Source organism: Mauremys reevesii, linkage group 2, assembly GCF_016161935.1.
Source record: "Mauremys reevesii isolate NIE-2019 linkage group 2, ASM1616193v1, whole genome shotgun sequence".
NCBI lineage: Eukaryota > Metazoa > Chordata > Testudines > Geoemydidae > Mauremys > Mauremys reevesii.
In genome coordinates this window covers 284,681,376-284,706,739 of record NC_052624.1, presented here as the reverse complement: position 1 = coordinate 284,706,739, position 25,364 = coordinate 284,681,376, and the positions used below count along the sequence as shown (strand labels likewise).

At 55.6% G+C, this 25,364-nt stretch overlaps 2 protein-coding genes across 9 annotated transcripts in view; both read right to left on the bottom strand.

Annotated features, from left to right (window-relative positions):
• Positions 1 to 1,827: 1,827 nt before the first annotated feature.
• MFSD3 (major facilitator superfamily domain containing 3) lies at positions 1,828 to 6,224 on the bottom strand. Of its 4 annotated transcripts, none has more exons than XM_039525271.1 (6): positions 6,004 to 6,222; positions 4,657 to 5,396; positions 4,236 to 4,383; positions 3,846 to 3,952; positions 2,915 to 3,024; positions 1,828 to 2,445 (listed from the first exon to the last, which is right to left on the bottom strand). In XM_039525271.1, the coding sequence occupies exons 2-6, from the start codon at positions 5,336 to 5,338 to the stop codon at positions 2,272 to 2,274; spliced, it is 1,221 nt and encodes a 406-aa protein (XP_039381205.1). In that variant the 5' UTR covers positions 5,339 to 5,396; positions 6,004 to 6,222; the 3' UTR covers positions 1,828 to 2,271. The 4 variants fall into 4 exon arrangements, with proteins under 4 accessions (XP_039381205.1, XP_039381204.1, XP_039381206.1 ...); XM_039525270.1 differs by having other exon boundaries at positions 6,062 to 6,222; XM_039525272.1 differs by lacking the exon at positions 6,004 to 6,222 and adding an exon at positions 5,829 to 5,849.
• A 1,319-nt stretch (positions 6,225 to 7,543) lies between these two features.
• The window catches only part of RECQL4 (RecQ like helicase 4), a 49,302-nt gene continuing 31,481 nt past the window's right edge, over positions 7,544 to 25,364 (bottom strand). For 4 of the 5 annotated variants that reach the window (XM_039523853.1, XM_039523855.1, XM_039523854.1 and 1 more), the window contains 16 exons: positions 23,220 to 23,363; positions 22,533 to 22,625; positions 22,115 to 22,251; positions 21,533 to 21,616; positions 20,550 to 20,738; positions 19,873 to 20,055; positions 19,184 to 19,379; positions 17,976 to 18,253; positions 17,282 to 17,419; positions 15,921 to 16,083; positions 15,047 to 15,176; positions 13,682 to 13,854; positions 13,158 to 13,344; positions 12,124 to 12,289; positions 10,291 to 10,399; positions 7,544 to 8,719 (listed from right to left, as the gene is read on the bottom strand). In XM_039523853.1, the coding sequence (XP_039379787.1) occupies positions 8,598 to 8,719; positions 10,291 to 10,399; positions 12,124 to 12,289; positions 13,158 to 13,344; positions 13,682 to 13,854; positions 15,047 to 15,176; positions 15,921 to 16,083; positions 17,282 to 17,419; positions 17,976 to 18,253; positions 19,184 to 19,379; positions 19,873 to 20,055; positions 20,550 to 20,738; positions 21,533 to 21,616; positions 22,115 to 22,251; positions 22,533 to 22,625; positions 23,220 to 23,363 (2,492 nt within the window). In that variant the 3' untranslated portion in view covers positions 7,544 to 8,597. The remainder of the gene's footprint in view (positions 8,720 to 10,290; positions 10,400 to 12,123; positions 12,290 to 13,157; positions 13,345 to 13,681; positions 13,855 to 15,046; positions 15,177 to 15,920; positions 16,084 to 17,281; positions 17,420 to 17,975; positions 18,254 to 19,183; positions 19,380 to 19,872; positions 20,056 to 20,549; positions 20,739 to 21,532; positions 21,617 to 22,114; positions 22,252 to 22,532; positions 22,626 to 23,219; positions 23,364 to 25,364) is intronic. The other variant, XM_039523857.1, reaches the window with a different exon arrangement.

The window sequence follows — 25,364 nt, the reverse complement described above, 5'->3', positions numbered from 1 at the left end:
GGCAAAAAAGTTGGGATGTGCGGGGCTGAAACAGGATGTAGTGTTACTTTTTCTGTCCCCCTCGCTCCGGGAGCCGGGGCCAGAGTTGGGAGTGGAAGACGGGGGTCACAGTCGAGGGCTGGGAGTGAGGCCATGGCCGGGAGCGGGGCTGGAGGGACAGTTGGGGTATGACCAGGAGCAGAGCCAGGGCTGGGGGCAGAGCAAGGCAGTGCTGCCTCCCCACCCCCCATAATGGCTGACCCAGGCCCTACTGCACGCCCCCCCAATGTTCCTCTGTGTCCCCCACTGGGTGCACCCCACAGTTTGGGGACCCCTGTCCTAGGCTGTGGTAAAAGCCACCCAGGAAGCCCAGGCAGCTGTGGGGAGCCATGTCCCTCCACCTGCCCTGGACGGGGGACCAGGGTGCCCAAGAGCAGTTCCTGCCCACCAGGGTGCACCGCCCCAGGCAGATGGAGGGTCCAGGGCTCCCTGGGGAAGCTCTTAACACGGCCCTGGCTCCCGGCCAGCTAGCGGGGCCTGGGGGGGAGTGGAAGAGCAGGAGGCGATGCCCCATGGTGATGGGGGAGGGCTGGGAGGAGGCCAATGTTCTTTGTGTCCAGGGTCCCAATAAATCTTAATCCACCTCTGCTTCCACCACCCATGTGAGCGCCCTCACCACCAGGCCAGAGCGTCTCTCTCTAGCCCATACACCGTGAGCTCAACGCCCGCCCTCGCCAGCTTTCTGAGAATGGGGGTGGTGCCCAGTCGTATCCTCACAGGCTCTTCCTAGAAGTTTTGCCCTGACAGCAGCTATTTCAAAGTGCTCTACAATCCGGTTCCACTTTACAACTATATTCAAGGGCAAGAGCATTAATGAAATAAGAGGAGGATGAAAGGCTCCAGGAAGCAGCAGCTTTAGGGTAATATGAGCAGGACTCCTGCTACTCCCCCATTTCCTGAACAATGGCACTAAGTGTGATCAAAGGCAGCAAAGGCAACTGCATTATGGCATCAGGAAAGGCGCCCTAGGGACTCACATAAAGGCCAGGAACTGACCCCTCTCAAACCGCTGTTGTTCCTTGACAAGACGGGTCTGACAGAAACGACCGACGCTAGAAACAGTGGAGTCAGCCAGCCCTTTAAAACCAGCACTAGTTTGTGTGCTATTGGCATGGTGGGGCATCACTCAGAGAGAGCCGGGTTACAGTTGCGGGGGCAGGGACCTTAACTTTGTATTTCATGGTTTAAGTTTAGCCATTCTTCGTGTTCTGGAAGTGCACCCGGCAGCACCGGGCAAACGTGACTGTGCGTGAACAAACATCGCGGGGAGTAAAAATATATACGGCCACAGCCTGTGCTCCTAGTCAGGCTGCAGCAGAGCCAGGGCCCAGGTAGTTTTCTTTTTGTAACCCTCACGCTAACCATGATACTGTAACTATTCTAATAGGGGAGAAAACGCCTCCTAGCAACGCGTCAGGCGTTCCCTGGACACACTTGGTCACGTGCTTCTCCTCTGAATCCTGAGACAGCACTCGGGGCCTGAGTTGCTGGGAGACTGACCTGCCTGCTGGCTCGGGACTGCACTATGCAGACACAGGGCTCTGCAACAGCAGCCCGGCTGAGCCCGAGCTGAGCACTCTGCAATGTGGCTGGGGGCAGCTTGCACCAGTCTAACCATTAACAAGAACATCAAACCCTGGAGCTGGGACGAGACGGACAAGAGCCTTGTAACGGCTTGGCCCTGGTATCCGACAGCCCTGCTCCTCCCTTCCCAGGGCCCAGCCTGGACACCGACTCTCTCAGCGGGGGCAGGCCTGAGTGTGGTGCAGGGCAGGAGAAGGAGACACATTCAATAAACAAACGTTTTAATTTCAGATCCTAGAGGCTGGAGTGTGAGCGCAGGACCCCTGGCTCGGCACAGACGGGACCTGGCTCCCTAAGGCAGCTCTGGTGAAAGCCAGGAGTGTAGGCCATACTGGGGGTGGGAGAGGAGAAGATCTTACTTAGACGTTGGTTACAGCTGCGGAGACACTCATAGGGAAAGGCTGAGCCCCTGCAATTCCTGAGGGCTCCAGCAGGAGGTGCAGGCGCTCAGGGTCTTAGCATTTGGCCCTGCGATGTTTCATTTTCACAGGCATTTTTGGGCTCCTCCAATGTCCACCAGGAGTGCAAATTAATATGCCTACTCAAGGCCTCTGCAAGTCCAGCCAGGGAGATTCTCAGCCGTCCATCCCTTAAGCCTGGCCCACGGCCCACCCACAGTGAATCCCTGGAGAGGCCGGGCACGTCTCCTTAGCTCCCGCCAGGAGGCATATTCAGGACGTAGAGCACAGAGGTGAAGGAGAGGAAGAGGAAGCAGCAGAAGCTGGATGCAAAGCCCAGCCAGTCCACGATGCTCCCGACAAAGGTGCTGAATGCCAGCTTGCCCAGCACTTCCAGGGTGGCCAGGAAACTGTAATGAGTGGCCTGCAAAGGGCAGACACGCACCAGCATGAGGGGTGACAAACACAGAGAGACCCACATACACTGTCAAACAGAGAGACCCAGGCAGCCCAGACAGTGCCTAAACCCTGCCCAGCCGAAGGCTGCAGGAAAGGGCCCCAACTGTCATTCCCTTCAGCAGGTTGGAGCCAAGCCTCATCTCCAAGGCTGCAGGGTGGCCTGTGACTTTGGGCAACTCAGCTCCCTTTTCTGTGCCTGAGTTCCCCATCTGCCCAGTGCAGATAATGCTTCCCTCGGGGAGCATTCACGTCTGGGAGGGCCATACAGAGACCCAGATCTCAGGGCTCTTCACTAATACAGAGGAGTGAACCGTCTCAGCAGCCCGCTGACACTGGGGGATACTACATTAACATCCCCAGTTTGCAGACAGGGAGGCAGATGGCTGAAGTGCCCATTGATTCTAGTCCCCCTTGGGCCGCATTTCCAGAGGTACCTGTATGCTGCCATCCGCCCTCTGCGTGCACTGCATCATGGTGCTGAAAGCCAGGGTGGTGATCAGCCCTCCAATGAAGTGCTGGACACAGATACTCAGGATCGCAGCCCCTACACATACAGCAGGACATGGCAACAAGGGAGTAATGCAGGTGATACGTTCAGGGCTGGAGAGAGGCATGGCCCAAGAGCAGCTTCTCCAAAGTTCTGCTCCCAGTTCTGTCGCTGACACTCACTGGGGCCATGTGCAAGTCACTGGACCTCTCAGAAAGAGCTGGGCAGAAAACAGGGGTCCCCCCAACATGAAAACTTCTGTGAAAAAACTAAATTGTTTTCATCTAAATTTCATAGAAAAGTTCAATTTTCTGGTAAAATATTTTAGCCCCAAACTAAAATATTTCCATTTGGAAATGCTGTCAAAATGCCACCTGGGAGATGTAGTTCAGGTGCCGCACACTCCCATTCTCCTCTATAGGCTGGGCTTCCATATCGAACTACATCTCCCAACTCATGCTCCAAAACGTCTGTTAGTCTATAAGGTGCCACAAGACTCTTTGCTGCTTTTACAGATCCAGACTAACACGGGTACCCCTCTGATACATCTCCCAAGATGCACCATGGTCTTCCCTCTTGGAGGGAGGACAGGGTGCATCACAAGAGTCCCTGGACATGCTGCATCATGGAGGATATAGTTCAGCCATGAAGTGGATCCAAACTGAAATGTTCTGGTGAGTTTGGTTTGACTAATTCAAAATTTTCCATGGAAATCAGAAACCTGTTGCCCAAATTATTCTATAGTTGAAAACCCAGTTTTCCCTCAAAACACAGTTCTGAGGGAAAATTTCTGACCAGCCCTGCACTGCCTCTCTGTCCTCTTTCCCTTCACCCCATATCAACGAGGAGCCCTCTTCTGCTCAGCGGGGGGTGCTCACCTTTGAAGAGAGACACTCCATCATCGTAGATGAAGACCAAAAAGGTCTGCAAGTTCAGGCTGCAGAAGCGGAGCAGTAACAGAGCCTTCAGCAGAGACAGTGGCCACCTGGAAAGAAGTCACAAACCCAGTGCAGAAATGGTTAAGGAAGCGAGTGCGGCAGGACACTGCAAGCAGAACAGAAGGGGAAGGGTTGTGTTTGATTCCTCCCCATTTGATTGAGAGGAAGAATCATGAATCAGACACAGCAGCTGGGCCCAAGAGCAATCAAAACAGCACCAGGCATCTCATGCCCACCCCTACCACACACGCCTCTCCCACCCCACCTACAAACCAGTCCCTTTCGCCCCATACAAGAAGGGAGGCGTCAGAGCCCCGTTCTACACTTAACCTGTGCTTGGACATCAGCTGGCCACCCAGCGAGGAACCTGTGATGGAGAAGACCATGGCTACCACCCCGTTCCAGAAGCCAAGTTGCTGGGTGGAGAATCCATGGTCCAGCAGGAAGAGTGGGAACATGGTGGTGGCGCCTTGCTCACCTGCAAGGGGAAAGGACACAATCAGGTGAGCCACAGCCAAGTCCATGCTCTATCAAACTCTTCCCTGCATGCAGGCGTGTCCAACAGCACAACAGGGAACTTTAATGGCTCTGCTCAATCCCTAACCCAGCCCTGGCAGGTGACCCTGTCTAGATTTACAGCTGTTACATCCAATAGCTCCTTTCCACCAGCAGCCCTCCTGAGTGCTCCACTCTAAACACTTCTTTCCTGAGAGGAACCCCACCACCTCCACCCCACCGGGCAGGCACTCACCAAGCTTGTAGAGGAGGACAAAGCCAGCGGTCCAAAGGGTGCCCGGCACATGGAAAAGCTCCTGGAGAATTCTCCAAGGGTTGAAGGTTCTTGCCCGGGGCTGGCCATCCTGGGAAGTCCGTCCCAGTGTGAGCTGCAGTACCGGAGCGCTCCACACATACAGTATGGCCAGAAGATAAATGATGGCCAGAAGCAAGAAGAGAACCCCCCAGCCCAACAGGTGCATCAAGGTCAGAAGGCCTCCTCCCGCCAGCACAGAACCCAGTTTGTAAGCCACCACTTGGATGGTGTTGCCGTACCCGATCTCGTCCTGCCCCAGGAGCCGAACGGCTACTCCGTCCACCGCGATGTCCTGGACAGAAGCAAAGAAGTTCATGAGCAGCAGCATGATAGCAACGGGCAGGAAGTTGGTCTCTGGCGACATAGTGGCACATGCTAGGCAGGCCAGCACTAGTCCAGACATGCTGAGCACCAGCCAGGTCTGCTTGGTGTGGTACTGATCCACTAAAGGAGCCCACAGCATCTTGAGGACCCAGGGCAGGTAGAGCATTTTGGCCAAGCTGATCTTGGTGAAGGAGAGGCCCACGCTGCGGAGATAGATGGGCAGCAGGCCAGACTGTAGCCCATATGGCATCCCTTGGACGAAGTACAGGCACCCCAGTAGCACATACTTAGAGTTCATCCTTCAGCCCCAGGCCGAGGGGCTCACACAGGACAAGATCTGGGGGAGATTCGCTGGGCTGTGGGGAACACAAACAGACAGACGTTACATCGGGCTCGGCGAGGGGAGAGGCCAAGCCGAGTGAAGCAGCACAGCAGGGGTTAAGGCATGGGCCTTGGCCTCGGCTTGGGAATTCAGGGCGCATGTAGGAGGAGCAGGATCGGGGGCACCAGCTTGGCTGCACTGGACCAGGCCCTGGAGTCACCTGATGCAACGGCAACAGGTACCACGGTACCTGTCACCTGATGCCATGGTAACAGAGACACCATGTAGCCACTGCTGCTACAGTGACAGCCACACCCCAGCGCTGCCACGGCAACACCCCCAATGCAACAGCTAGGGCCTGATGCCATGGTAACAGAGACACCATGTAGCCACTGCTGCCACAGTGACAGCCACACCCCAGCGCTGCCACAGTAACACCCCCAATGCAACAGCTAGAGCCTGATACCATGGTGACAGGCAGCCACAGCCTAGCGCTGCCACGGCAACACCCCCAATGCAACAGCTAGGGCCTGATGCCATGGTGACAGCCACACTCCAGCGCTGCCATAGCAACGCCCCCCAATGCCACTGCTAGGGCTTGATACCATGGCGACAGTCACCATGGCGACAGGACCACCTACTGTGACAGCCAAAACGACAGACCCTCCAGCCCAGACCCCCCCAGTGGGCGGGGCTCACCCCCCGCTGCCGCTCCGGGGCGGGGCTGCGAGGGTTGGCGGCACCGGGGGTTGGGGGAACTCGGGGGTCTGCAGCAGCGCCTGGGTCCTCCACAGCCACAGAGAACGCGGAAGTGCCGGCTAGAGGGGCCGCCTTTCCCGCCGCGACCCAGCCACGCCCACTGTCTGGGGAGCGACTGCGCGCTATTGGCTGGTCCGGGGCTGCGCATCAGCACTAACCAGCCACGTCACCCCCCCCCCACACACACACACACGCTGGCAGCAGCCCCTGCTACGGCGTGCCGGTGAACCCTCCACCAGCCCCACCTCACCCCTGGAGAGACACGTCTAGTTACATAGTCCTTACCCATTTTAGCAAAGGTCAAGGGTAGGGGAGGGCAACTGTGGTGCCCCACCCTGCTGCCCAGTGCCCATCGCCCCCAGGCCTAAACACATAGCATGGGTGTATTTCACATAGGCCTCCCCCCTGAATGGAGACTGCTTTCCATCACTGACCCTTCCCCGGCACCTCTTCAGGCTGCTGCGATAAGGACATTCTGTGCCCTGCCCCATCTCTCTGACCCCAGCTGCCTTTTCTGTAGCCGCTGCCCGTGCTGGTGTGGGGGGCCAGCAACGTCAGCTACAGGCTGCAGAGAAGTGCTGGAGGTGCGCCTTTGTTGGGGGTGGGGGTGGAGGGGGTGTCAGCAGAGGAGCTAAGGGTTGAATGGCCCCTGGTGAGGTCCCTCTCACCTCCAGAAGTGGGAGCCCTCCCAAGCAGGGAAGCTTGACCTCCCAACAGCCAGCCTGTGCCTGTTTGCAAGAGGCCTGCAGGCTTTCAATTAGCCAACTTTCAGTGGCATGAAAATCCAGTTACAGCCATTGGCATGCGTTAAGCATGGCCCTGTACAGAGTGCACTTGATACCCAGAGCGGGGTTGGTTGGGAGATACAAAAGGTTCATTGGGGGCCAGTTCTGAAAGCAGTTCTACACACATACTTATTAAGCTACCAGACCAGCTGCAAACTTAGTGGCTTTATAAAACTCCTCTCTGCCTTTTTTTTTTTTTTCTTAATATAAGATTCCAAGGCTAGTGGGGACCAAATAAGCACCTGACCTCCTGTATAACACAGGCCAGAGAACTGCCAGCTGGTACCTCGCCTGGATTTGGGAGCTTCTCCCCCACACATACCCAAGCATCCCGACCTCTCCTTATACCAAGGTGCAGAGTAGCATAACCCAATCTGTCCTACTTGAAAACAATGGCCGGCTGTGGAGGTTGGCTTTTGGGTTTCGTTTATGCAGATAAAAACCAAAGGGTGGGATATGCAAAGGCACCCAGTAGAATTAGGGCTCCTCCCTCTCCCAGGTGCCTTTGAAGAGATCACTCCACATGCCCAAATCCCTCACCCTGCAGTGCCCCACCACCCCCAGCAGCTCCCAGGGAGACAGGCAGAGTCTTGCAACTCTGCTCACATGGCCGGAAGGGAAGGGCTGAAGTCACAGGCACTTTAAAAAGTCACTGTTTATTAGTGTGAATATAAAACCCAAACACGGTCCCAGATGGAAGAGGGGAAACAAAGATTCCAGATGGTCAGTGGAAATAGAACAGCACTGAGAAGACACTCCAAAGGCATTGGAACGGACGCTGAGCAACAGACAATCGTTAGCGAGGGGAAACACCGCAACAGTCAAAGCTCGGACGTAAATACAGACACGAACATCTGTTACTTTTTACACACGTTATGGCACGTTGGGAGGGACATTCCACTCCCCTGCACCATCTAAACGTACAGACAGCATCCCACCCCCTCCTGAACTGGCCAAACGTTGCCACCTCCCACGATGGTTATTGAATATCCCGTGGGAACGGAACACGTCTATTCACAGCCCACGTCTGAGAAAAGTCCGGCTGTACCCAATCCCTCCTCCCCTGTACCGGGGGTGAGAGGCAGGGCTGGGGCAGGAAACGTGTTCAGATGTTGTACAATTTTGCAAAATGAGTAGAACACCATAGTGGAGTTAGCCCTGAAAAGTGGGAAGACAAGACAAGCCCCTAGCACCCAGGGCTGGTGACTCGCCTCCCTGAGCCAGAGAAGTGCATTTGCTTGGTGCAGCTCTAGGGGACTGAACCTTAAAAGGGACATTTATATACAGTCAACTGGATAATCGCCCAAAGCCTCTTCCTCCCAGCCACCGTCAGGCTCTAACCGTTCTCTCGCCCAGCCTCCTTCGGGCACAGCCCACGGCGTATCCTCTCCACTTCTGAAAAGCAAGTACCTCTCCTGGTGGGATCTGCAGAGGAGTCCCCAGCGCAAGTGGGTGCCCTGGTTCCCAGCACTGGGTTAACTGGGACTAGAATCACGACACAGCCATTAGATCAAGGTCCCTCGTGGGAGCTCCTGGGATCTGCAGTGAGGTGAATGGAACACAGGAGCACCGGCATACGGAGCCATGGCCTGCAGGGCTCCCTGGCTTTGCTCTGGTGGCTGTTGTGCCATTCCATTGCCCTGCCGGTCAGTGTCTGATGTTCCGTGGATCACACCCCTGCCCTCGCAGACTCATTTGCATCGGATAATCTCCTCGGTGGCCAGGCGCATGATTCTATTGAAGTCAAAGTGGATGTATTTCCTCCAGAACCTGCGGTCTCGTCCATAGACCTGAGCAGGGTAACATGGGCTCCCTGTTTGGAGAAAGAAAAAGGCCCAGTCAGCTGCTGAGCCCATCACCTGCCTCTCACTCAGTGGCAGTGCCGAATTCTGAACAGAACAGTGGCCAAAGCTTTCACACAAGCGACCTAGACATTAACAGCAGCTGAGCATACGTGGCTTAGGCCTAGGCATTCAGAGGCCGGATTCCCTGCTCCAGCACATCAGGGTCACCTGTGGAATTACACCTGTGTCAGACAGGCCCACAGAGCTCTAGGAGGCTGTAACCTTGTTCACACAATGACAATGTCCCTAGATGGGTCATCTAAGGGGACTGAACCCAGGTCATCTGCATCTAAAAGCATGGGCCTCTATCGAGCTAAAAGCCAGTGTCTATTAGTTCAAAGGCAGTAGCAGATTCCTAAACCTGTATGTGGTAAGGCTGCTAGAGGGAGACAGAGCCAAGCTGTAACATGGGGTCCTGTGCAGGAGGAGGGAGTTATGATGATTATAAAAAGTAGTCGACATATGCCCCTCAGTTCACCTGTTTGATATTATCCTGCTGGGCGGCAAGGAGTTAAATCAGAGGCTGTTAGGGTTTCCTCTTGGTTCCCCAAACAATGATGAAGGTAAGGTACAGTCCCAGAGATCACTAAGGGTCCTCCAGAAAACAGCAGGGATGCTATGAATTGGGGAATACCCCAGCTTGGCGCCAAGCAGGCTGGTAGAGTTTATTCTTTCCAGGCCTGAAGTCAGGAGCAAAGGGACACTGAGCAGCTGGAGGATGCTGGGTCTAGAGAAGGAAGGGGAGCGGAGTGGCGGGGGGCTGCTGGTGAGCGCTGACGGGGATGCAAGGAGACAGGAGCTGCAGCAAGCAGGCTGGCTCCCCACCCAGAGAAGGAGGGAACTTACCATGCTAGCAAGGAAAGATGAAGCTCAAGGTCAGGGGAAACATGCTCACAGGCCGTTACTGTTTTACCCTTTGCTCGGCAGGTTCTGGCCCTGTGGAGGGCTTGCATGAGGCTACGCTTGAGGCAAGCTGCTTTTGTCTCTCTAATCAGCTGCTGCCAAAGGACCCCGAAGGAAAAGGGCTTGCAGGTGCCAAACAAGCTCAGCCTGTTGGGTTAACAGCGGTGGTGGCCAGTGGACTGCAGCCCAGATGCCCCGTCTGGGGGAGGCAAGATTGTGTGATTCCTCCCAGAAAGAGGAGAAGGTAGCGAACCCTGTCCTCAAAGGGGCCTTAAAGCACAGCTCACCCTGTAACCGTGTAACCCCCCTGGCTGGGGAAGTCCAGCCCGAGTGTCAGAGGTCCCCGGCAGCTCAACAGTGGGGGTTACACTCCACTCCCTAGGACCGAGGGTTGCATATCATTTCACGATAACTGACAAGGACAGCAGCGGGAGCAGGTCCCCAAAGAAGCCTTCAGGCTCCAAGCCAGCACCTTTCACCATAGCCATGGTTACAAAGACGTTTTAAGGAGGCTTAAGATGAGATCTGTGCAGCGGTTACAGAAAGCAGGCAGAAAATGCCTAGCATTGTGGCAAGTCATATTACATAAGCAGCAAAAGGCAGATAGGATTCCAGTCCTGCACTCGGCTTTCCTTACCAATGCCGTGAAATATCCTGGCAATAGTTCTGCCAGAGAACTTCTCATCCTGGCGGATGGACAAGAAATTCCGGATGTCTGAGCGGATCTGCCCTTCCCACTCCCGCAGCTAGAGAGAAAACATTTGAAATTTGTTAGGCTTTGGGGGGAAAATAAGCCAGGTTCCCTCTTGGTCTCCCTGGAAGATTCCTTCTCTCTACAGCCTCGTAGTGTTGGGAGAGACCATTTCTTGATCAGACAAATCCAAAAAACCAAACACAGTGCTAATGAGCACTCACAAGCCACTTCACACCAAGGGATAACATTAACTGGGAGCAAATCAGTGAGCTGTGGTCGCTTCCTGTGCTTGGATTGGGCCATGTCCTCGCTAGCGAGCTGACAGTGGCACTTCTCACAGTGACACAGCTGAATCGTACAGATCTCTCGTGTAGCCGCTCTAAGCCGACGGGAGAGAGCTCTCCCGTCCTCATTATTAAACCACCCCAATGAGCAGCAGCTGCTATATTGGTGAGAGAAGCTCTTCCGCCGACATAGCACTTGTGCACACGACCACTTATGTCGCTCAGGGGGTTGGTTTTTTCACACACCTGAGCGACATACGTTCTGCCAACATAAGTGGTCTGTTGGTTACAGAACAGGGACACACAATAAAAGCCGTATTTCAACATAGAAAGTGCAATACAGAAACATGGATTAGACATTGTTGTCCATCTAACACACTGGCTCTCAGCCTTTGCAGAGTTCTGTCCCCCTTTCGGGAGTCGGATTTGTCTTGCGTATCCCCAAGGTTCACCTCACTGAAAAATGACTTGCTTACAAAATCAGACATATAAATATGGAAGTGTCACAGCATATTGTGACACTGAAAAACTGCTTTCTTATTTTTACCATATAAAATACATCAGTTGGAATATAAATATTGTACTTACATATCAGTGTATAGTGTATAGAGCAGTATAATCAAGTCATTGCCTGTATGAAATTTTAGTTTACATTGAATTCGCTAGTGCTTTTTATGTAGCCTGTTGTAAAACTAGGCAAATATTTAGATGAGTTGATGGACCCCTGGAGGGCCTGTGTACCCCCAGGGGTACATGAATCCCTGGTTGAAAACCACTGATCTAACAGACCCTCAGATTATGGAATCCGGGGAAAAAATCCTCTAATTTACTTTTCAGCATCATGGTTGATCACTTTTGCGCTCTTCAGTTTGAAGAGTGAAACCAAAAAGTGATCAGTTTCACTTTTGTTTCTGGTCACTTTCACTTACTGGATGTTTGGCACTGGCATAAGAATGCTGCAGGGAGAGTGTTTAAACAGGGAGTGCAGGGAGACTTTTTAAACGAATAAAAGGAAAACAAAGAAGTTATGGAAACATACCCCCACTGGGCAAAGTGCTTCCATACTTCAGTAAAAGAGAAGTGTCTCAAATCCAGTCACAGAATGTTCACCAAAATGGCAGTGCCAACGGTTTTAAAGCCAGAATAAGATAAATGTTTCCTAGATATTCTCTCTCTCTCTCTCTCTCATACACACACACCCCACTCACCCCCTTTTCAAAGCTTAACATCCTTTAATCCAAGAGGAACCAGCGCTGCTGTGGATTTTGATCCACTCAGAGAGTGTGTGCATACACATACATGCAGTCCATCCCATCCCACCCTGGTACAACCATATGCTATACAGACAACCTTTCCAATGCAACTGCTGACACTAAAACTAGTGTCTACATGCCATGGTTGCATGGGTTTCAGAAATGCCAGCCTGTGAGTGGCTCAGATGGGCTCAAAACTAGATACCAACAAAAGGAAGTAAACAAAGGGGTTTGCTGACTTTAATGTTATTGAGATCTTCTGCCTCCTCGTCTTCCCTGCACATTAGCTCGGTCTCGTCCAGTGCAGGTTTCTTCTCAAAATAGTCCATCAACAAGACCTTCAGCCGGGAGCTCCTCTCCTCGTCCACACGCTCCGAGTACAGGGCACTGGTTTGGCAGGCCACGCTGCTCAGGAAAAGGGGTGTTACTGATAGAACGGGCACCACTAGATCTTAGGGTGCAGGATAACTGGAGAAGAGAGTGGGATAAGCCGCAGGGAAGGAGAAAGAGCAAGAAGGGAAGGGAGCCCAATGGGAGGGGAGAAGCAAGGCCATGTGTATAGAGCAGGATAACCACATTCTGTCCATACCCTGGAGTTCTAGTCTGTTCCGTGCAGGTTCTTCTCGTGGCCTGGTCCCCGGAGTATCTGCCAATCATGCCCGGAGCGATGTGATGTGATGTGTGTGCTCTGTGTGGTTCGTGTTCTCACCCTCTCCCAGGAGAGGAGCATGTGTGCAGTTTGTTTGGTAGGGCTTGGGGGAGTTGAAATGGCCACACTGCTTTGTGTGTATGTCAGAGAAGGCAAACCAGTGGAGGGGGCAAGTTCTTTGCTCCTATGGGAGCAGCTCCACTGGCCCCAGTCTTCTCAGGATCTGAATTAAAATTATGCCCCTTGTTTTCAAAAGCTCTCCGTGGACTTCCCCAGCCAACCTCACGGACCCTCCAGCTCTGCTCCCCACCCAGTCAAGAAGTACCAGCCTCCTCACCACCCCACACACAGTCTGACCTGCTGACAGACACCGCAGGACGTCTGCATTTCACCCAGTACTGCTGCTGTCTAACTCATTGCACCTCAAGTGCGACGAGCCCCCCTCCGCTTCCATAGTCTTGCCACCAGCACGTATTGCAGTAACCCCCGGGGCCTCCCTCAGCGGGGAAGGGAAGGTAGAGGTAAGAGGCAGGAGGGGAAATCTCTTTGTGGAGGCTTTAGCTGGAACCGACTGTCTGGGGCGTGCAGAGCGGGGCTGGGTTCCCCACGGCTGCCCATGCTCACCTCTGGAAGGCCCTGAAGCAGGCTTGGAGCTGACAGAGGGTGGTTGTTTCCCGCGCCGTCACCCGGTGGTGCAGGAAGTTGCACACAGAGTCCATTTCCTGGTCCGTGAGGTCTCCATAGGAGCGCAGGTGAAAGGACAGGTCGCCGAATTCCACCAGGACACCGCTCTTCCCAGTGCCATGGCAACCTGACAACAAGGAGGGAGAGGGGCTCTTTCTGGGAACTGGCTCGGGATCACTAGATGACACACGCGCAGCGAGGGGATGCACTGGTACAATCCCACCGTGGGGACACGAGAATCACTGAACGCAGGGCTCTGAGCAGGGCCAGAAAACCTAACGGCTTCCCCCACGGGCTCTGGGCTTTGCCCTGAGTGCCAATCCCATAGACACACATGGGGCTTTTAGAGCTCATGTGGACTGCAGGAGGAGGGGGGCTTTTATCCTTCCACCATAGCTCTCCCTGGGGCTCCCTTCCCCAGCTCTGCCCTAGACCCCGGTGCCCCAGAGAAGCAGTGTCTGCACCTTTCTGAAGCTGTGTGCTCCACTGGAGCTGGCGCAGGGCTCGCTTCACCGGCAGAACCTCCCAGCCCATGGAGTCGCTGAGCGCGATCACGTCGAACTCCACAGAGCTGGCGTGCGTGTGATCCACCCCTGCCAGATGCTCTCGGGCCAGGCACACTGCGATGGGTGGGGAGCTGAGAGCCAGAGGAGAGAAAAAGCTAAGGATGCAGACGCTGAGAACCCAGAGACAAAAATCAAAGCCAGCAGCAGTAACATGGGAACTGGGGAGACGGGGGCTAGAGCAGGGAGCCAGGAACTCCTCCTCTGACACAGACTCCCCCCACAGCCTCGGGCCTGTCTCTTTGCCACAGTTCCCTACCGCTCTGCAAGGTTGTGAGGATCAATGCAAAGCTCCATGTATCTTTATTAACATTGGGTTTGCTGCACTGGCCCCTCACATCGTTGTCTGTACACTGCTGCCAATCGACCAACCCCTGGTACTGCAGAGGTAGGTGGGAGGCAGCCCGGAGGCCCCTGGCCAGCTGTGCAATGCTGCCTGTGGAGGGCAATTCCTGCCTGGTTCCAGGAGGCGTCAGTTTACGCACTGGGCACAGGAGCCGAGCACTGTTATTCAGCCCCTTGTGAACCCAGCTGCCAGCGGTGTAGTGACCAAACTGGCACCCTGCATCGAATCAGGCAGTCACTCCTGCAGGCAGCAAGCATCCAGGATTACTGCAGCGCTGCCATGCTCCGGGCATCCAACAGTGCTGAATATAACCCTTAGCACAGCAGTGCAAGGAGCCTTTCAGAGGAGAGTTCGAATCTATTGCCCCTCCGCTCCCTGAAACACCCCCTACGGCACCACAAAGCAGCCCCACCTTTGTGGGGCACTTCGCTGTTTCTTAGCCGGAGGGCGCACAGTGGAAGAGCCCTACCCAGCTGTGCCAGTCCATCCCCCGGCCAATGCAGAGTGTCTGCCAGCCCAGTCTCCAGGGCGTGGGCCTGTCTCTCTCTCAGCATCCCAGGAGAAGAGCTCTCCATCCTATTCCTCATAGATCCTCCCGGCAACGTTCCCGATTTCATCCCGTGACTCCTACTTATCCCTCTTCAACCCATTCACCTCCCTCCTCCAGGTGCCAGCCCCCACAGTGCTTGCTGGCAAGAACATCCCCCAGCTGAGCTCCTCCCTACCAAGTGCAGTCACGGCTCTGGTTTGAGCAGCCCTTCCGGGTAAGGAGGTGCCCAGAAGCAGATGAAACCGTTTTGAAGTTGTGTCTGATCTGATTAAGGCATTTCCCACAGAGTTTGCACATCCCGAGAGGTCTCTCCAGTCCCCGCATGGAAGGGCTCAGATTTCATCACGCCCTATGCCACGCAGCGACAAACCTTTGTGCGGTTGCCCTGAGCTGCTGGGGGCCCCCGTAACACACCACCCGGCAGGAGGAGAAAGTGGGGTGCAGCAGCTCCACCCAGCACTGCGGATGCAGCTCCAGGTAACACAGCAGGGTCTCAATGCCTGTAACAGAGGAGAGGAGACGTGCGGCAATCACGGGGAGCTCCGGTGGGACTGGCATGAGCTGCAGTCACCCCGCAGAGCCAGGCTTCTGGTTTCCTATGCCCGCAGTGCTATGGCCCACCTCCCCCGGGGTGCACGCTAGCCTCCCATGCCACCGGCTGACTGCCCCACACAGGACCTGCGACTGCCCTCCATCTGGCTTGTTCAAGAGCAAGGCATGATGGGACATGAGCCGCCCCCTCTATGTTAAGGAGGAGCAGCTGCACGCGGCTCCCCTCTTTGTGCACAAGGCACATCCCTTGTGTTCGCAGCAGACTTGGGAGCAGCCCCAGCCTGGCTGGGCAACTTTCAAACACCAGACATGACAGCTGCCCTGCACTTGCCCTCCCCCGATACACCTGGGCAAGTCTGTAAGAAGGAGAGGGGAACAGATACAGCAGCAAGGCCTGGCCCGACCTACAATGGAAGACAGGGTCAGCCCTACTGGATCAGGCCGCAAGGCTGGCCGGCCCCGCCCATGCCCCAACCCAGCTCACACCGAGGGGCCGACTGGCCCTGCCCCCAGCCCCGCCTGCGTCCCCACCAGCCCCACCGCGATCAGTCTGCTCTGCCACCAGCCCTGGACGTTGCACAAAGCCAAAGCAGCCCACACTATCCTGGCCAGGGGCCCCGTCCTGCCCACGGAGCTGAGGGGAGGAAGAATCCTTTCCAGATCACCACGCCAGGAAGCAGCGTGAGCCTCACCTTCTTCTCGGATGTCCAGGGACTCCACTGTCTGCTGCATGGGGATGGCGCGCTCGTGTTTATAACACACTCGCTGCTGCCCACTCATCCCGTCATCCCGACATGCCTGCTCCTCACTGGCTCTCATGAGCTCCATCATCTCAGCGTCCAACACCTCGCCCCCCTGCAGGGAAACAATGCCGAGCCCTTCTCAGGCAGGAGGTACCAGAGACGAACAGCAGGGGCTGGAGACCTCCTTCCTCCCTCAGCCCACACATGACAAGCTCCCAGAGAGGTGCCCCACGTGGCTGAGCCTTGGGCTGCAGCTCTGCTCCCAAAGCCAGATCTTCCCCAACCCACTTCTAACCAGGTTCAGAGGGACCCTTGATTCTAAGCTGAACGGGCAGCCTGAAGCTCCTCTTTATCTCCAGAAAAGGTGCAGCCCAGGGAAGCCGCCTTCCTGCTGCACATGTACCATCCCAGGCCTGTGTGTCAGCACGATCCGGATGTACCATCTCCAGGGGACAGAGAGAAGGTCATGCTCTGAACCTGCCATCAGCCAGTTGGTAAGGGGGGGCAGGGGGGGCAATCAGATCGAGAAGGAGCACAGCATGCTGGAACCTGTAGTCCCCACAGGCTATTAAAGGAGAAGGGGCAGCCCAGGCATGCGTTGGCCATCCTGGCAGTCAGGGCTCGTTAGGGTGACCAGATCACAACACTAAAATATCCGGACACATTGGGATGCCATCAGCCCCGCCCACAGTCCACCCCCGCTCCTCCCAGGCTCCACCCCCACTCTGCCCCAGGCCCCGCCCCTGCTCAGCTCCTCCCCCCCATCCCCTGCCCGCCATTGGCTTGCTGCGTCCCTCCTCAGTCCCCCACCCACCACTTGCCTCTTCACCCTCCCACCTGCCACTCACCCCTGCTGACATCCCCTCTGCCAGATGGGTGCTCGCCCCTGCCCGCTTATTCCCGCCCTCACCCCACCCCGATTCCACCCGCTTCCCCCAAGTCCCCACTCCTGCCCTACCTCTTCTCCACCTTCTCCTCTGAGCACGGCGCGAGCCCGCGCCTCCCCCCTCCCTCCCGGAAAGCGCTAAGCGCCGCCAAACAGCTGTTAGGAGGCGGGAAGTGCTGGGAGCAGGGGGAGGAGCGGGGACGCGGCACGCGGGGGGAGGAGTTGGCAAGGAGGGGGGAGGTTGGCTGCAATTTTTCCCCATGGGTGCTCCAGCCCCAGAGCACCCATGGAGTCGGCGCCTCCCTCCCACTCACCTTCTTACCTGAATATCGGGACAAATGGCGTCCCGATCCTACATTGATCGGGACACGGGACAAAGGGTTAAATATCGGGACATCTGGTCACTCTAGGGCTCATTCCTCACCCTGCTGAAGTCCTGTTGTTTGCGGTGAATCTCCAGGCACTTGCAGCGAGGGAAAACCTTCTGCACTAGCTTCTTAATGGTGAAAAAATCCACAGTGTCGGCGTAGATGTGTCGCCTGAGCTCGTGCAGATCCCCGCCCTGGGGAGGACAAGGAGCCGGGGAGTGTGGGGTGAACAGTGACACACACACACACACACACACACACACACACAGGCAAGAGAGCAGCCCCTGCCACGCACACTGAGCCTGGAGCTTCCCAGCTGCTGGCGGGGAAAACGGGGCTGAGAACTGCCATCTGCTTGGGTCTCGCTGAGACGGAGGCTGGGCAGCGAGGAACGAGGCAGTGGCAGGACATTTCCCTATCAGTCTGGATCTGTGGCAAGTTTCCTCCTCACTCCGTTCTCAGTGCTGGTCCAAGCCTGTGACTGGCTCCATCAGCACAGGGCTCCAGGGTTGGTTGTGCCTAAAGCCAGGCTTGGGCACCCTATAGTAAAAGCCCTAGAGAGCCCCTGCTATCAGATTCATTGGGGGCCATGAGAGCCATTCACCTCCCTATAACGGCTGCAGCAGCCAGCGACTCAGCCGACTAAGCAGGTGCGTTCAGTTGGGCTGGGATATTGACCGTCTGCAGCAGAAGTGGCTGGTGAGATACCCTGGTTCCTGGATTAGCCCCCAGCCCTCCAGCAGCAATTACCTCCGGATCCAAGAAGAGATGGCAATGCGCTGGCTTCCCGTCCCGCCCCGCCCGGCCGATCTCCTGCACGTAGCTCTCAAAGTTCTTGGGCATGTTGTAGTGCACGATCCCACGCACGTCGGACTTGTCTAGCCCCATGCCAAAGGCCACCGTGGCCACCACGATCCGCAGCTGGCCGCACATGAAGTTGTTCTGGACCCGGCGGCGCTCGATGGCGGACATGCCGCCATGGTAGGAATCGGCGACCCACTTCAGAGGGCACCGGATGCTCTTCTTAGCTACGCCACAGACATGGAGAGAGAAGAGAGACCACCACGGAATGATCATCATTAGCACGGACGTAGGGCTTCCCGTTGTCAGAGCACCCTGCGAGCACTCGCTAATTCGTCAGAGGTGGAAACGAGCAACAGACAACGCGTTTAGGAAACACACACCCAGACACACACCCGCCCCCGTTAGTCACCCTCACACTGGGTTGCAGTGACATCATCTGCCCCGGATCTGCAGATGACCAATCCCCATTCATTCTCCCAGCAGGGTTTCTATGATGGAGCTTTAAGCTTCGATTTTAAGCGATTCAGTCTTCGCTCCTCATTTACGCTCCGTAGCTCTGATGTGGACATGGCTGAGCCAGAGCTCCCGGTTGCAGGGGTGGGATTGGTTCAAGCTGCGGCCAAGGAACAGAGTCCAAAGCCTGGGCAGGCCCAGGGGCCAGCCAGCAGGAGCCTTTGGACAAAGCGCCCTTCCCGACATCGCTCGTGTGGCGTCCCCTGAGGTGGTCCCGGCCACCACATGCCGCCATGTTTGCTACGATGGTCTGTCACGGGGAAGCAAAGCCCATGCAGCTGATGCTCGCAGAGCCTGGGAAGGCATTTCCCTGTACTGCCAGGATGGGCGCATGGTGTGGGAGAGGGGAAGTGAGCTTCACCTTCCACTGAAGCATCAGGTATTTGCACCGTCAGAGGCTCACTGCTGGACTGAAGGGCCTAGTGGTCTGAGCCAGCATGGAAAGCCTGGTGTGTCTTAGACAGCTCCCTCCAGACAGCAATTCCATCCCTAACACGCTGCATCCCAGCAGCCGCCTCTGCTCCAGCGTATGTCTGTTCACAGATGCCCAAGGCTGGGGCACAGTCTAATCTCAGGGGAGGGGCTGGCTCATGGGTCCCTCTCTGTAGCTGCAGGAAAGCCCAGCGACGACCCCTTCTTACCCTTGGCTTTCTTCCTCTTCCCAACGCTATCATCCTGGTGCTGCTCCTCAGCAGTCGTGGACTCCCTGAGCGTTACGCCCTGGAGACGCGTGCGGATCAGCGCCGCAATGCGGGCCGTCTCCTCCCGCCGTGTGCAGTAAACAATGACCGAGTCCAGGCTCCCAAACCGCTCCCCCTGCAGCAACGAGACCAGGGCCTGGAACCAGACAAGGAGAGAATGGGTCTCCGCTCTACAGATGCTTCACTCCCTAGGAGCTTCTCAAGGCAGCTCACTCCTCTCACAGGGCCGGAAAAGCCCACACCTGAGTTACGAGCCCCCCTGAAGGCAGGGACACTGACCCCCTCCCAGGGGCAACTCCCCAACCCACTCCTGGTGAATCCCACTCCCTGTGCAGCATAGAATGAATACGTGGGGATCCCAGAGGAAGCCTGGCACCCCAACGGATCCCAGAGCGAGGCTATGACACACATGGATCATTTCATGCGCCCTCAGAGAGCAGCCACCTGTGGAGGAGACATGCACGGCAGCCGTCGAGCAGCTCCAAAGAACACTACGCAACCACTGAGGTCAGGAAGGGATGAATCCTGGACTGAAACCCCCGAGCTGGGATTTAGAGAGATGACCTAGTGCTTCAAGGACCATGCGAGTCTCTTCCAAGTTCCCGGAAAGCCCTGCTCCCCCTCCCTACCTGATCCTTGTCCCTGTCCGTCGAGACCGAAAGGTGCAGGTTTGGGGGAACGGCAGCAGAGCGCACCGCTATCCCCTCCTCCTCCCGGATGCCCAAGTGATGGGCCACATCCTGCGCTGTGGCTAGTGTGGCCGTGGCTGTAAGGCCCAGAAGGCAGCGCACCCCCAGGCGATCGCGAAGAACCTGCAGGGAGAAGAGCGGTCACTCCCCAATGCCAGGGGCTGGCATTTCCTGGCCGAGAGGCAGCGCACCCCCAGGCGATCGCGAAGAACCTGCAGGGAGAAGAGCGGTCGCTCCCCAATGCCAGGGGCTGGCATTTCCTGGCTGAGAGGCAGTGGTGCGCCACACGTGGGGGACAGCTCTCTGGAGAGTCCCGATCTCCCCCTCCCAACATCACTGCACAGCTCAGGGCAGGACATGAGAATGGTGCCTCAAGAGGCAAGTGGAACACAGGGGGTCAGAATGCAGCTACCCAAGAGGGAATTAGCAGCCAGGAGTTTGGTCTGACAGCTCATCTCAGACACGGTGCCTCCAGAGCCCCTTTCCCGGCACCACGTCTCATTGCTGCTGCTAACACAGACACAGCAGGCATAGCCTTAGCCGTCTCCCCCCATCCCCGCAGGCAGACGTCACGGCGCACTGGTACCAAGGAGCTCTGGCCAGATCCCCCCCCGTACCTTACAGAGCCGCAGGTAGCACGGGCGGAAGTTGTGGGACCACTCGGAGACGCAGTGCGCTTCATCGATACAGGCAAACGCCACGGGGGGAAGCTGGTCGGCAGAGGGGAGGCAGCTAGATCCCGCCCTGCCTCCGCCCACCAGGGCCTCCGGGGAGAGCAACAGCACATGCACCTTCCCTCCCTTCACCTGCAAACACGCACAGCATCAGGAAGGAGGGGTTACCCCGGTAAGAATTACACATACCCAGCCCCCGCCCCAGGAAACGTGTGTGTGTGTGTGTGTGTCCGTCCGTCCGTCCCCCCCATGGGATTGGCTAAAGCTCAGCTCCTTCAGCCCAGCCCTCCTTGGGAGCTAGAGGGTCTTTCCAATCCACCAGCTGGGAGCTCTCGGCTCAGATGCCTGCAGCTCAAAAGCCACCAATACAATTAGTACCAATTGGTCACCGTAATGGCCTCTTCAGAGGGATGGGGAGTGGGAGGGCCAGGAGAACCTGATGTGGGCTGGGGGGGAGGCATGCAGGGTACCTGTTCTCCCAGCTGCCCATCCAGCTCCCCTTACCAGGGAGAAACGCACACCCGATCAGCACTCATCAGAACAGCCCCAGGCTGGCTGCACACGCCCGTTACTCCGGAACATGGTCGGGGGTGTATTTAAATCGGAATCGCTCCATATGAGGCCAGGCAATGCCGTCGGGCAAGCCCAGCCCTGACGGCAGTGGATATTTCCCACCAGTTCCCATTAGCCAGCCCATGAGGGGTCTCTGCCCCATCAGTCAGACCGGACTCACACCCAGCGTCTCAGAGCAGCACTCCTTAGGAGCAGACAGCCACACACATAGCAGGCCCGTGCCCCAAGCCAAGCAACAATGCCCGATGCTCCTTCTACCCTCCAGAGGAGAGTGCGCTGCTAGTCCAGGATCAGAGAGCAGGCTCAGATTCACAGCTCCTACGGGAAGGGTCCCGTCACCCCAGGCAACTCACCCTTTCCATGGCAGCCTCTCGCTGGCTCTTCGACATGTTGGAGTGAATGCAGACCGCCTTCAGGTGGGGGGGAAGCCCCGAAACCTGGGAACGAAGCGCATTACACGCACACATCAATGGACAGGGCTCCTCCAGGGACAGAGCTCCTCTGCCGCTCAGTCTGGGGGCCTGTCTGCAGACTCAAAATCCAGCAGCCAGGGGCTCCATTGCAATCCTTAGGTCAGAGGCTTCCAAGATGTCCTGCCTGGCACATCAGAAAGGACAGAGCCCTGAGCAGAGCAGAGAATTCCCAGGAACCCCCGGAAACAGGACTGATCTGGAGATGGGAAAATATTTATCCCCAAATGTGCCACCCCCGGGGGGTGAAGGGTCCCAAGGGCAGTTGCTAGAGAGTAAAAGTGGGATGAAGAACGGACAGAATCAGGCCCAATCCTGCTTCTACTGAAGTCAATGACCAGGCTCCTCAGCTTCAAAGGGATTGGGCCCCGAGTGCCTCCTGTGAAGGGACAGGGGGCGAGGGAGAAAGCCCAAGGAAGGAGCCCCAATGCAACCAGGCTGCGATCAAAGCCACGTCCCATTTACCTGGTCATCCATCAGCGACACGAGCGGGGAGATCACCAGGGTGATGCACTTGGACCGCTTTGCATACAAGTACGCAGGGAGCTGGTAGCACAGAGACTTCCCCATCCCCGTCGACAGGACGACCAGCGTGGACAGACCTGGCTCAGAAACAGCAGCAGCAGAGTCAGGGCCACCACCCCTGGAATCCACCGGAGGAGTCAGCATGGGAAGGGGGCAGAGAGATGTGTGGGGCACTGGTTCCTTTTCCCCCAGCCCTGGCCTCATTTCAGCATGGGCGGTCTGGCGGGAAAGTGCTCTCGGGGCTAAACCCTCATTAGGCACATGTCGCTGGCCCCAGCCCTCGGGGGCCATGAGTGACCGTTCCTGAGTGGGTGGGGACAGGCAGGAAGGATCTACTCCAGGGTAAGAGGCAGGTTACCTGAGAGAATCCTCATGACAGCCAGCTCCTGGCCCGGGCGGAAGGCGCTGTATCCCAGCTCAGCCAGAGCTTGAAACACCTCCTCTGGGGTCTCTGCACAGCACGGAGACACACACGTAGTCAGGAACCCACGGTGGAGCACAAGGCCCTGCCAGTTGCAAAGCCCAAGGGAGGACTAGGGCAATGGTGCACACAGGCAAGGAGCTGCTAGCAGATAGAGCAGGGGATGGTGTCAAGGCTCCTGGGTTCTAGCTGGGCTCTGGGAAGGCAGGTAGGCTAGTGGTTACAGGAAGGGGAGCTGGGAGTCAGGACTCCTGGGTTCTATTTCTAGCTCTGGGAACGATGCCTGGGCTATTGCTTAAAACGGGACGACGAGTCCGATTTATTCCCGGTCAAAGCCGTTCTCCCGAAGGGGAGCAGGGGCTTGAGCAGAATGCGAAGGCCCCTCGTTGTCATGCGCACCAACGCGGCAGTGCCCTTCTGAGAGGCCTGCAGCACCAGGGCCCTGGGAGAGCACCCTGCTCAGAGCAGAATGCAGCTTCCACACCACTGGGCTGGTGCCTGTGGCAAAGCCAGGCAGGTGTGTCTGCTCAGCTGCATGAGCGAGGCCCAGTGCTTGCAACACGAGTCCAGCACGTACTCACTATAAGCCCGTTCCGTAGCACAGCTGCCTTTCCCGACTCTTACCTCTCACCTTCCCATCCTGCCCCAGCCCGTAGAGAGGCTCCATCGGTGGGGGCGGAGCGGGTGGCTCATACACGGGCCTCTGCATGTGCAGGTCGAACTCCTCGCCAGCCCTCTCGGGCCCGGCTTGGCTGCTTCTGCTCTCAGCTGGGGATGCAAAGGAACAGGCACAAGCCAATGAAACCCAGGACAGGTTTATGCAGCACTTGGCTGAGAGGAAACCCAAGATGCTGGCGACTCCACACGTGCCACTTTCCCCTCGGTCATAAGAACACAAGAAAGGCCGTACCAGGTCAGACCAAAGGTCCATCTAGCCCAGTATCTGTCTACCGACAGTGGCCAATGCCAGGTGCCCCTGAGGGAGTGAATCTAACAGGCAACGATCAAGTGATCTCTCTCCTGCCATCCATCTCCATCCTCTGACGAACAGAGGCTAGGGACACCATTCTTACCCATCCTGGCTAATAGCCATTTATGGACTTAGTCACCATGAATTTATCCAGTCCCCTTTTAAACATTGTTATAGTCCTAGCCTTCACAACCTCCTCAGGTAAGGAGTTCCACAAGTTGACTGTGCGCTGTGTGAAGAAGAACTTCCTTTTATTTGTTTTAAACCTGCTGCCTATTAATTTCATTTGGTGACCCCTAGTTCTTGTATTATGGGAATAAGTAAATAACTTTTCCTTATCCACTTTCTCAACATCACTCATGATTTTATATACCTCTATCATGTCCCCCCTTAGTCTTCTCTTTTCCAAACTGAAGAGTCCTAGCCTCTTTAATCTTTCCTCATATGGGACCCTCTCTAAACCCCTAACCATTTTAGTTGCTCTTTTCTGAACCTTTTCTAGTGCTAGAATATCTTTTTTGAGGTGAGGAGACCACATCTGTACGCAGTATTCGAGATGTGGGCGTACCATGGATTTATATAAGGGCAATAATATATTCTCAGTCTTATTCTCTATCCCCTTTTTAATGATTCCTAACATCCTGTTTGCTTTTTGGACCGCCTCTGCACACTGCGTGGACATCTTCAGAGAACTATCCACGATGACTCCAAGATCTTTGTCCTGACTCGTTGTAGCTAAATTAGCCCCCATCATGTTGTATGTATAGTTGGGGTTATTTTTTCCAATGTGCATTACTTTACATTTATCCACACTAAATTTCATTTGCCATTTTGTTGCCCAGTCACTTAGTTTTGTGAGATCTTTTTGAAGTTCTTCACAATCTGCTTTGGTCTTAACTATCTTGAGTAGTTTAGTATCATCTGCAAACTTTGCCACCTCACTGTTTACCCCTTTCTCCAGATCATTTATGAATAAATTGAATAGGATTGGTCCCAGGACTGACCCTTGGGGAACACCACTAGTTACCCCTCTCCATTCTGAGAATTTACCATTAATTCCTACCCTTTGTTCCCTGTCCTTTAACCAGTTCTCAATCCATGAAAGGACCTTCCCTTTTATCCCATGACAGCTTAATTTACGTAAGAGCCTTTGGTGAGGGACCTTGTCAAAGGCTTTCTGGAAATCTAAGTACACTATGTCCACCGGATCCCCCTTGTCCACATGTTTGTTGACCCCTTCAAAGAACTCTAATAGATTAGTAAGACACGATTTCCCTTTACAGAAACCATGTTGACTATTGCTCAAGAGTTTATGTTTTTCTATGTGTCTGACAATTTTATTCTTTACTATTGTTTCAACTAATTTGCCCGGTACCGACGTTAGACTTACCGGTCTGTAATTGCCGGGATCACCCCTAGAGCCCTTTTTAAATATTGGCGTTACATTAGCTAACTTCCAGTCATCGGGTACCGAAGCCGATTTAAAGGACAGGTTACAAACCTTGGTTAATAGTTCCGCAACTTCACATTTGAGTTCTTTCAGAACTCTTGGGTGAATGCCATCTGGTCCCGGTGACTTGTTAATGTTTAGTTTATCAATTAATTCCAAAACCTCCTCTAGTGACACTTCAATCTGTGACAGTTCCTCAGATTTGTCAGTACAGACGAAGTGCCGGACGAGGTGGCTGTGTGCTGCCGGAGCCGCGTGCACCCACCCTAGCTACAGCCCAGAGGTTCTGACCCCTTCTGGTCATTAACGACTCTCCATGAGCTGGGATATTAACCCCAGCGTCCTGCTC

What these genes read in the sequence shown, in the direction of transcription:
- MFSD3 (XM_039525271.1), bottom strand. Translation starts at nt 5,338, where the DNA reads ATGAACTCTAAGTATGTGCTACTGGGGTGCCTGTACTTCGTCCAAGGG. An exon ending in CAGCTGATGTCCAAGCACAG is followed by an intron (nt 3,953 to 4,235) that starts GTTAAGTGTAGA and finishes ACTTCTTTCCAG; the next exon opens with GTGGCCACTGTCTCTGCTGA. An exon ending in TGGAGTGTCTCTCTTCAAAG is followed by an intron (nt 3,025 to 3,845) that starts GTGAGCACCCCC and finishes CTGTATGTGTAG; the next exon opens with GGGCTGCGATCCTGAGTATC.